The following is an 11,965-nucleotide window of genomic DNA, read 5'->3' as shown; positions in this document are numbered from 1 at the left end:
CAGTGATACCGTTCTATTTAAGTAGCGTCCCTTTTTCATTTTGTTACAACGTTGCGTGAATTTGTGAGATTGGAGATACAATGCAATTAAAATCGTGATATTCCTTTATGATGGTTGTGGCACGAATAAGAATATTGAAAGTACAATTGAGGATGCAAAGAATGTCAGAAAAATTAACCTAATGCATGTCTGCTGATAAACAATGTAAAATCAATCTGGTATTCAGTTCAAATACTTGAGTGAAAAGGTTTAATCTGGGAGAGTCTACAGTTGTCTATTGAAAATGATTCATACGGTTATCTCGCTAGACTTATGACTATAGTTTTGTATCTAGTAATTACTTCTCGTGCCTCTTTGGATAAAAGGTTTGCAATACCCTCAGAAAATATGTGTGTTTCAGGACATGACCTCTGGATGGACAGTATTGACAACAAAAACTGCAAAATTATTTCTGTAAATGCACCCATTGACGTTTGAAAGTTCATATCGCTCGATGCTAGATGTAATGGTTTTATTGCAAGATGTACATGCTTAATCTTTCATGATATGTGGTCCGACAAAGATCTTCACCTTTTAATGAACTTAAAGGTGCTATTTTTAGCACTAAGAAATTATGGTGATATTCTTGCACGAAAATCTATACAATGGTTATCCGATTTACATACATGTGTGCAAGAAGTTAAGGTATGCCGCCCAAATTACAACTGCACGAATTGGCGTTACGTATTTTTGGTATTTGCTTCATCAAGAATATAGATGTCGAGATTTAATCGGTACCTAAAGAGTTAAATAGTTTTTCTGATGACATAAGTAAAAACAGAAACACTGATAAATGAAAGGCTTTTTTCCATTATCCCAAAGGTATTTTGGGGCCCTTCACGATTGATATGTTCGCCAATGCAAATAGAAAGCTGCACGTTACAATTACGATTCCTCGTTTCTTGAAACAGAGGCTGTCAACAGTGTTACCCAAAATTGGAGAAAACGATCACAACTGGCTTGCCCCCCCCCCCTACATTTAGTCAGTAAAATATTATACAAGCGTTGGCTTGTAAAACACACATATTTTAGTAGTTCCAAAGTGGCCAAGCTCACCATTTTGGCCTCGTCTGTTTGATGCAGATTTTGCTTGAACTCTTTTTCCTGTAATGTTTTTTTTTAACAAAACACAGCATATATTTGTTTGTAATAAAGTTTCGGTCATTGGTGCAAGAAAATTAACTAATAGAGGTTTGACTGTTTGTTTTTAAAATTAAAATGACGGGAAATGAACTGCGCATTCATTTATTTTTATAGTGATAGTTATAGCATTTACACATTCTGAAGATGAATATTGCAAACTTAAATATATAATGTCGAAGGGGTTTATTTTTTATTATAGTTCTACCTTTCAAGTTAATATTTAAATGTGGTACAAAGTTTGTATGGTGTATCAATTGGACAGTTTCTGTTCGAATCACATACTTCCGACGTCGTTCTCTGAGTGCGAAAATTATAGGACTGTTATCAAAACATATACAATTATACTTCTCGTTACTCGTGAATGTGTGTTTATATTTTTGTAAGTGGAGTTCGTATATTGTGAGCAAAGAATGTACAGATGATCGTGAAGAGAGTGAAATTGTATGCACAGTTGTTTTTGTCAAGTCCCTTGGACAGTGTCTGCATGTATCACATACTTGCGTATACATAAACTGAGAACAAATCTTTTGAATGTGAACTATATGTAATTGTATTTATATCTTTTTTATTTTTGGAATTTATTATTAATATCATTCCTGGATTTGTATTTACAGATTACAGATGCCTTTTAGATGGGAAATTGGCATAATCAAGTAGAGCTTGCTAGATATCTCAGACACTATCATGAATATTTAAAGAAGTTATTTCCTCAAAATCGAAAAAAATAAATAATCAATATAGCTGTTATTTTAAATATTTCTAAAGTTGGTTCAAAAGATATAATCTTAAATCTTTACCGACATCTGGTAACCATTTAAGCTTGTATCGTGTTTCTCTGAAAATTTCAAATCCGTGTAAAAATGTGTTATATTGAATAAGACAATTTTCAAATTATTTCAAATTATCAACGGTTACTATCTATATAGGCACAATAATTTGTTCAAACATATGTAAACTGAATTAATTTTCAAAAACGTCATTATATCAATGTTTATACTTCCAAAATTCTAAACATTGTAATTGACACACTTCGTATCATGTTGTCATATGTGCGTTGCAAATAAAGAAGTTAATACTTATATTTTTCTGTTAAACTACTGAGTATAACAATCAAGAGTTTTAATTAGTTCAACTCTATTTTTTGTATTGTATTCTGTTATCACATCAATTTCGCCGTCGTCCCTCTAGCATTGTCAGTTTGTTTGTTAATTTTTTTTTATTTTTTTTTTAATTTACGTAACAGAGAGAAATACTATGTACTCACCCTTGCATCGGATACACATTAAGGTTTAAAATGCATGTAAGCATTTGTTAGTCAATATCTCAGAAGATGCATAATGTATTTCATCGAAACTTTAGAAAAGTGCACCCATCCATCAAAAAAAACGAAATAACACTCTGTATTGAAATGCAAATTATAGCCTATTATTGTTCGATTGATGAGTGCTGGTTAAGGCTTTGCAACAAGTAACGTAAGGTTAATATATGCGCATTTACTTGATGTGCTGCATTCAACCATTTACAGTGGTGGTTCTCAACAATCCAACCTTCTTAATTGATCAATCAAGATCACTCTTACCCGATGAATTGGCATTGACACTTTATGAAATGGCTTAAAACTATCAAACCTACGTATTTAATTTAGTCAGATAATCATCTCGCATATGAATCAATTAAAAGTTTCAAATGATCGTAAACTTGGTGTGACTGACGTGCAAAATCCTCAAACTCCTTTTGTGTTATTCCATACCGATTTAATAGAATTGCCGTTTCTGAGCCGTAACATAATTAATATTTGTTTTACTTTATGGAACTTTAAATAATTGTAGTGCTATTTTGGTAAGTCTGCTACGCTAACGTTAGAGCTGTGGCATTATCACTTTACTTTGACAGCATTTATCAATTACACTTCTTTATTTCTACCATTCAAAACAATAATACACGCGAAAATTATGGCGACAGTATATAGGGCTTGCAAGATATGTTTATCATCACAATTAGAGAACACCCACTTGAGGAGAAAAACTGTTTTCTCGTCTTAATATTTTGCAAAACCGGCTGATGATTTGTGTCTCGAAACGTTTTCGACGAGAATATACTGTATATACTTTCTTTTTTATGATATATACATGTACTTTAATTGGGTATATACAAAACAAAAATCGTACATATTCAGTTTGGTTTAATGAACATGTGTACACTCTCAAGAAATCCGTTCTAGCTTGGAACATCCTTCACCCTGCAACAGAAATACCACATTAAACTGAATGTTTAAAATATTGATTGTATAATGTTGTTTTTAACTTAACCTTCATTAATGTATTTAATCAAATATATATTGACCAAAACACCTCTTGATGGAATGTAATATATGTTGGTTTGATTCGGTATGAACGGATATTTCCATCATGCACTTGATATTCTGTGCAAATTATGGTTGAACTTCAGTTTCAAAATGCACTCTTATTCCGGTTAAATTTTACCACAATAAATAATATTGTTTTGATATTCCAAAAAGAATGAATAAATGTCTATGAAGGATACCGAGTTTAATTTGACAGAAATGAGCATAAAACACTGTATTTCTACCTTATGAGACTGTAGTAGACCACAGTAAAACTTATAACATTCGCCAATCATTTAATATGTTTGCGCTTTCTGCTATTAAATACACGGTAACAATCTTGTAAAAATATATAATATATATATATTTTCCTACAATGCATAATTTAGTAAGTAGTGAAAGGTTTATCGATGTTTGTCTTACATGTGTATGTATTGATTTTGAATAAGAGTGTCACTTTAAAAACTGAACATGTTAAAACAGAAAAGGAAAGTGATTAGTCATAACTTCCATTGAACGATGTTCTAGTTGGGTTTCAATTTTCTGTTTGATATAATAATTCTTACCAATTACACCCGGGATTATGCTGGCATCTGTGCAGTTTGAGTTGCAGAAATCTGTTGTACAACAGTGAGAGCAGACCGGCATATATCTCCCTTCCCTGTCCAGCTCAGCCACGGCTCGTTTTCTTGTATTACTGCACAGCTAGAACAACAAAATAGGAATTGGTAGTCCGATTAGAGCAGTGGCTAGCGCACTCAATTCCCACCAATGCGATCCGTGATCGATTCCCGGCATGGGCGCATGTGAGTTTGGTTAGTGGTCACCAAGCAAGACAAGTGTGTTTTCTCCGTGTCCCCGCCCCCCCCCCCCCCCACAACACATGACAACACTCTCGCGCAACATCGTTCCAACGAGAGAGACTTAGTATTAGCTTTTATCACACCCTTGTAAAATATAGAATGTTTAAACTAAAATAGGAATGACACTGACCAGGACCGATTCAATTGGAATGTCAGAAAGGTACATAAATGATAGCAGACAGACCCAATCTTTGTTTCCGGTTTATTCATTGTGTAACTTCAGGTATGAATACAGTGCTAAACGAGTTACTAAAAAAACGAAAATTACCGCGGCCCATACAATTGCAGAACGGCAGGGTCTGATTTTACGGCATATTTTTTCAGCAAAATATGCGTTTACATTGCATTGCTAGAACAATGAATGGATGTAACTGCATATCATAGCGATACTTCGAAAGACGACATTATTTTATTATCACAAGAAACACTCATTCAACGACAGAATAATTAAGCATATTGTGTTCAGACAGTTTCTTGGTTTTATTATACACACCTGAGAGTCAGTGCATCCCGTAATGAAGTGTCTGTCATTTTCACCCCACTTATACTCCTCAATCAAGCACGCCTGGAAAGATATTATTACTTGGTTCTAACACGAACGTTAAAGTTGCATACCCTACGCCATTGGGGTCGTTAGCTGGGTAATTGGAAGAATATAGTAGAATATTCGTCAATGATTGCTCAACATCGAGCATAATCGGTTAAGCAAACCTTATTTTTTTGCAAACCATTAAATACACTTGTATGCTCTTAATTATTAATGAATATTATTATAAGTGATTAAAAACAAGTTGTTGTTTTTTAATTCATGTATATTGCATTCAGTGTGTGTTGTTTCCATTTTGAATTATATAAAAAATATAAATTTATTTTTTCTCTTTTTATCTTTGATCGTTAATGGGTGTCCAATTTGTATCGATGATTGGTTTTGAACTTTGTCCGATAATAAACAGTACTTAATTGTATAATGCATTTCATTATTAACATGGTTTTCATGTTTGCTTTATTTCAGATTCCATCGGCTCTCTTTTGGAGTTTAAAGAGAGATTGAAGACCAGATGGTCCAACAATCTTCAAATACGGTACTTTCACAGCTTAGAATTTTCAATACGAAGTAGTATGAGGCCGATGATTCATTATTCCACATGATTAAACAATATGTTATCACTGTATCAACTGAGTTTAACTTTTTAAAAATAGGACAAAATGGTTTCCCAGTTAATAGTGTGTATATTTAGCATGTGAAGGTCCCATGATTAGTACATATACATATACAGAGGCTATATTTTAATTTGCTGGAAAATACGTGGTAGACAAACCCAGTAAATTTTGTAATGAGAAAATGGGGCAAAATTGGCATAAGAGACATATGTTGTAAGCTCTGTGATGGATCAGTTATTAAGATTCAGTGCATTTTACAAAATATTATCAATTGTATTAACAATTTTGAAATTTTTATCTTACAATAGCATCGTCTGGTGTATGGTCCATTTAATCATAAGGGACTGAAGTTTAAAAACATTTTAATACAGTGAGTAATGATCAGAAAATTGGCAACGTTTAAGGTACCTCAGTCACGGAACACAACCGGACGGTTTCACATATATCTCCGGCCCCAGTGTGACCACATTCAAAACAGAACGGCCCTCTCTGAGATATCCCAACCATACCTGTAATCAATCAACAATTTAAGAGCATCCACCTTTTGTGGAGGCATTCAAAGCAGAGTCAACTTCACTGGCCTGTAGTAGATGAAAACACTGAAAAGGAAAGTATAACTGTGCTATAGTGAATACAAAACAGGCGAAGTTTCATCATCTATACGTTGGTGGGAACAATCAAAGCAGAACGTTGGTCTTTGGACCATGTTATACACCCGTACACTCGGAGACGTGGTAACGGCATTTCTGTCAATTAGCATAGCCCTACCAGTACGAAAACACTGCGACCTTTTGGCGGCGAAATTCAAGGAAAAAATGGACTTCGTTTCCGTGTGTCTACGTTGAGCTGTAATTTATAGTTGGCGATAAGTAAAACTAAGACATGTCCTACCGACCATTTTATCAAAAAGAAAAAGGATTGACATTTTTTAAATATTTTTCTAATAAAAAGTAAATTATTTACTTTTTCGTAAACACATATTTCTAAAAAGAAATGGTTTAAATGTGATGTATTATGGTTTGATCACGGAGAAGTAACTACACTTGACTTAATTTTTGTTCTTAAAGTTAATATTTTCAATCCTTATTCAGCAGTGAAAATATCAGATTGATATTTTCAATGTTGCTATTTCGCTGATAAAACTGAAAATTTCATCGAAAAGCATGCAAAAAGTCTTATTTCATTTCTGGAAACAATATAACTGCGTCAAGAGTGCGACATTTTTGGAAAATCAAGGATACTATTACTGATATTCACAGTGTTTGTGTAAGTAAGTTATTTGATATGATATTATTTTATATGATTCTACAATAAACAGGCCGAAACCCATCTACAAAACCTTCTTGTTGCTTAACGCGGTACACCTCATAATGACATATTTACGTATTCAAATATTTATATTCATTTGTCATTATCGTGTATTAATATTTTACTACAACTTTAAAATACTTACCATCATCCTTACACCCTCGTATATTGCAGTAACTCCCATTACAGCATTCAAAGCAACCGGATAGTCCGTGACTCCTACAACGCTGCAGTGGAGACATAATGCATCAATAAGTAGATTGGCGCTGTGAATGTTAGAAAATAGGCCGATTGTTCAGAACTTTATTTAAGTTAACAACGTGATTAACGAAACCGTTGTTTTCTCAAAGCGCGCAATATTTTATGACGTTCTCACAATTTAGACATAAATAAGTACAGCTGTGACAAGTGTTTCAAATCTTGTTAGAAAAAGCAGACTGTAACTGCATCCATAAGTCTTCTATAGCAGTAACGAGTCTGAAATTAAACAAATACAAAGCTAACTTTACTTTGACCAAGTTCAGAACAATTATTATTTTTATCATTTACACTTTGATTGCCGCGATATCCGCCAATACAAAAGTGTTGCGATAACTTTTTCAGGTGATCAATGCTCTCAGGTAATAGAATTGATTTAATTCCGTCAATATACAAGTAAATATAATTCGATTTTATCTGATTTGATCGCATGGTGAAAACATTCATACAATCTACGGTCAAGGTAAGACAACAGAGAAACCCATCGCCAAATATCCCCTAAACACAATACGTTATGCTTCAGTTGTGTACCGTGGCAATTTGGCAAAGAAAATATCTTAATCATGAATAATTAATGAGGCGGTTTCATTGGTCCCGCAAAGTACCATATGCTTTACGATTGAAATATATTCTGGCGAATTGCGGACTTAAACCGGGTCAGCCTTTTACATGTACGTACAATAATATTTGGTGGTAGTCAATACCACACAGCCACAAAGGCTACTGAAACTGAAAAGTTATTGAGCAATATTTGACTGTAACATGCAAATTCATTGGAAGAAGAGTTGTCTCCCCTGCCTCATACATATCCATTAAAACGAGATTTTTTCAGTCAATTGTATGTATGAAGTGTAACAGAAGAAAGTACTGTGGTTGCCGACGATGAGAGAAATCGTGCAAGGTAACATTTTAACGTTCCTTATAAAAGGGAAAAACACATTCGTGATCATAGAAAAATTATTGATTCGCCAGTCGTGAAAATATGTTGTTCTATGAAACTCGTGAAATGAAATAAGATCGTGAAATTGCATATATCCGATTGGACATCCAAAAGCTATATTTAACGATTAGCGTAGTATTTGTTGAACATTTTTATCTTTGGTGTTCGCGATGTGAAATTAATTAAAATATGACACTGAACTAAATAGTTCTTTTTTAAGAGCCTTAAAACGAACTAAGGAAACATTATTGTACACGTTTAACTTGGACATATTGTCGTTCAAATATTGTCCAAATCCTGTGCGTGCTGTCATTTGATTTAAAAATAATGCACAGGGCTACGGCCCACAGTAAACTTAATGAGGAATACAGAACATCTAATAAATGGACAGTCAGTTCTGTTTATTAACCATGCGCTGCGAGTACTACGCCTTGTGCCAATGTTCAAAACAGGCAGGTTACTGACTTTTATAACCTAACAACTGCTACGTATCTATTAAATCAATTACTAGCTTATCTGTGCAGCCAGACTTGTAGCGAATGGCGTCGAGACCCTTGGAGTAGCTCTGGACGTAGCAAACCTGAAGGTCAAATTGAACAATTACAGTCGAAACACGTCTGCAGGGACCATCGAGATATTCTCAAGCGAACGAACATTCTAAGCAAGCAAATATATCTGATTAAAAAATAGTATAGTCGTCTTATAAGTAGTTTTGAGCAAAATTCATGACGCAATTATAACATAGTAGAATGCACACATATATCAAAACCACATTACATGATCTATCGTTAACTGTCTCATATTCGAACCAATAGATCATGCTTTCCCAAAACATATGATAAATCATGCAACATGTAAAATGCACACATGCATATATAACACGAACGCTTTTATGATTCATCTTATTTTTCATCCACGTGAGCAAACTGTCATAGTGTTATGGTGATTCATAAAATTTAACAACACATACAGGTACCATCCATGAGCTCGTAAAATAATGGAATCATTTAACACTATTTTAACCACTCACCTCGTTTTCCCTACATGTTGTCACCCTGTCGCAATACTTGAGGTGTGTCATATCGTCACAATTGAAGCAGTGAACACCATTACCTAAAATAAATATTTCATATGTTCTGAGGCTTAATGCAAAATAAAGTCCATGTAAGCAATGGACACAATGCTGTCTGAATAGGACCGCCATTAGTTCAATTTTGGTTTATAGTTTCACATTGTTTTTGACTATTACTATGTAAAACATTCGATTTAATTAAGAGCAACTTTCAACTATTGAGGAGATTAACATGACAAAAGGCCACCATGTATCCGGTTCGAACAGCGAAACAAATTTTTGGAGGTACATTTGGGTTTACAATATCGATCTAATATAAAACAGTATTTGTTTGTAGACTGGTTGGTGCATATCCTCAAAATTCTTTAACTGAAATGGATTTTCGAATTACGTCTAAAATTGCGATACCAGACTGGTAATGATTGGAAATGTGGCCCAAGATAAGACCCGTATGATTCTCGATTACCCGTACAGGCCCGTACCGTTATAGAATTACGTCTAAAATTGAGATACAAGACTGATTATGATCATACATGTTGCCCAAAGCATTATCCGTATGATTCTCAATTACCCGTACGTACCGTTATAGAATAACGTCTGTTTTAGAGATACCAGACTGATAATGATAACATATGTGACCCAAGGTAAGACCCGTATGTTTCTATATTTCCCGTACAGTACCGTACCGTTATAGAATATTATAGCGATACAAGACTGATTATGATCGTACATGTTGCCCAAGGCATTACACGTATAATTCTCAATTACCCGCACAATCCCGTACCGTTATCAAATTGAAACGAATAATCATTACATCTAATAATGAAGCATACCTCATGCTTGATAAGCCTACCTTAGAACCGTTTGATTTGACGTCATTATTCACTTTAGACATGTAATGCACTTAAATGACAATTGACTAATATATCGACCTTTTTGTTTCAGTGTATAATTGCCATCTATTTCACCGAGTGAGCACCAAAACTATATTTTAATAGTGAATAAGCAAAGTGTTTTTTTTCTTCTGGTGTAAGCCTGGTTAAATGTTTTGAAATCCTGAACAGAAACAGCAAACTATATGAGAACCGAACGTTTGTTCATTTCTTAAACTAATTAAATTAAACTGTGTATGGACCCTGAATAACCTGACATTATATTTGGAGAGTGAGCACAATTTTCAAAACTGTGACAAATATCAATTATACTCTACAAATTTCTTAAACAAAAAGGATACCCTTAGCAAAAGCAATTGTTCAGTTTGGTTTGTGGTCACCAAGCCTGACAAGTGGGTTTCCTCAGGGAACTCAGGATTCCCCAATAACACAAGACCAAACTCCTGTGTAACATCGTGGCAAAGAATAATGTTGTAATATCATTGTAAACATAACTTGAATCTGAACAAAGCGTTGTATAAACCTATAGCTTGTTATTAGGAACAATATCAGTTGATGCCTTCATTTAATGACTATGCTCATTTCTGAAATACAAATTATCATCTGAAAGACATAACATCTGTCATTTTCCGTTGATGTATATTCGAAATAGCTCATGTATGAAATTAGGATTTATAACCATACCAGAAGCTTGGTAGTCGATTTGAGACCCATGGTGAGACCCTTGTCCTGGGTCGAACGTACTGTTCGTGCCATTTATCAGGTAACATCCTGAATGAAGAACGATACAACATTTAAAACCGTTGTTCCAATATTGCTTTAATCGGTATAATGTTTGAATACTGTATTTTTCTTTGGTGTGTTGCGGTAACAATACTAAATATTTCGTAATTGGCTGAACATTGAAATCGCAAACTAAATAAATATAAGGTATCTAACTGTGCGAACTCAAACGTTTTTCTAAACATATGAAAACTATTATATGTTGTTTTTCTACTTAATCTACTTCGATCTGTTTATAAATACTATTTGGTTATATTTTTAACATATTTTCATTTACAAAATTCTGTCGTACTAACCAATATCTGTCAGCGTCATCTGAAGAGGCATTCCGTACGCATACTGATTTGTACCGTACAGTACTGCTCCAAACTGTCGCTGCCTAGAGTGATGGATTCGGTGAATTGTTGCTTCAGTGATTGGTATGTATAGGACACTGTAGTCATGCAGAGGGGATGCGACCTGGGTGACTTTGGGGTTGTCTATGGTAACTTTGTTGCCGTCAAGATATAGTTCACTGATTTCTGCTGTCTTGATAGTTACAGCAATGATGTTAGGATTATATCTGCCTTGAAGGGTGAATTCATACTCAGACTGAAACTGTGACATGGCCTGCGCAGTCATCATGAAAATGCTAGTTGAGTAAATCATCACATAAATGGGCTTATCAGCTAGCAACACGGTCGGTTCCGCCATGTAATGGCGCTCATATTGTTCAAGCCTTTTCAGGAAGTGGGAGTCATGAGTAGTTGAATTGTATATGTTCACTCTCGTGTCATCATAAATGGAGAAAATGCGGATGTAGTAGTCGTCGCCTGGGCTATTTGCAGGAACTATGAACTTGAAGTCATAAAACCTGGTTGGTAGGACTTGCTCAACCATGTATCCATAGCCTGTGCCGTTGACAGGCACTGCACCATAGGAATTACCGGCGAAGACAGCAACTGGTTTATCACTAGTGACAAGTGTTCCAGTGGTGTCCATTCGGTTTTGAAACAGATATGTTTGATACTTTTGCAATTCAATCTTAATGTGGCCTTTTGCCCATGGTGTAAATGTAGAGGGAAATTCAATATCCACTGTCGTGTCAGTTTCGGTGGCAACGATTAAGAATTGGGACATATACGTATTGGTAGAATATGGTCGGTACGAAGGAATGAAGTA

The 11,965-nt window shown here is 34.6% G+C and overlaps 1 protein-coding gene across 1 annotated transcript; it reads right to left on the bottom strand.

Annotated features, from left to right (window-relative positions):
• Positions 1-3,375: 3,375 nt before the first annotated feature.
• LOC128221474 (uncharacterized) lies at positions 3,376-11,785 on the bottom strand. The gene is made up of 9 exons (XM_052930080.1): positions 11,101-11,785; positions 10,706-10,792; positions 9,087-9,169; positions 8,565-8,636; positions 7,004-7,085; positions 5,959-6,059; positions 4,883-4,954; positions 4,093-4,231; positions 3,376-3,421 (listed from the first exon to the last, which is right to left on the bottom strand). The coding sequence occupies exons 1-9, from the start codon at positions 11,783-11,785 to the stop codon at positions 3,417-3,419; spliced, it is 1,326 nt and encodes a 441-aa protein (XP_052786040.1). The 3' UTR covers positions 3,376-3,416.
• Positions 11,786-11,965: the final 180 nt, after the last annotated feature.

The sequence above is a fragment of the Mya arenaria genome, chromosome 16 (assembly GCF_026914265.1).
Source record: "Mya arenaria isolate MELC-2E11 chromosome 16, ASM2691426v1".
Lineage (NCBI taxonomy): Eukaryota > Metazoa > Mollusca > Bivalvia > Myida > Myidae > Mya > Mya arenaria.
Note: the sequence above shows the minus strand (reverse complement) of the source record. Positions and strands in the feature narration are given on the sequence as shown.

Coding starts and splice junctions, on each gene's coding strand:
- LOC128221474 (XM_052930080.1), bottom strand. CDS start 11,785: ATGGACACCACTGGAACACTTGTCACTAGTGATAAACCAGTTGCTGTC. Junction 8,637..9,086: donor CAACATGTAGGGAAAACGAG/GTGAGTGGTTAA, acceptor TTTGACCTTCAG/GTTTGCTACGTCCAGAGCTA. Junction 4,232..4,882: donor CGGGATGCACTGACTCTCAG/GTGTGTATAATA, acceptor TTGTTGTTCTAG/CTGTGCAGTAATACAAGAAA.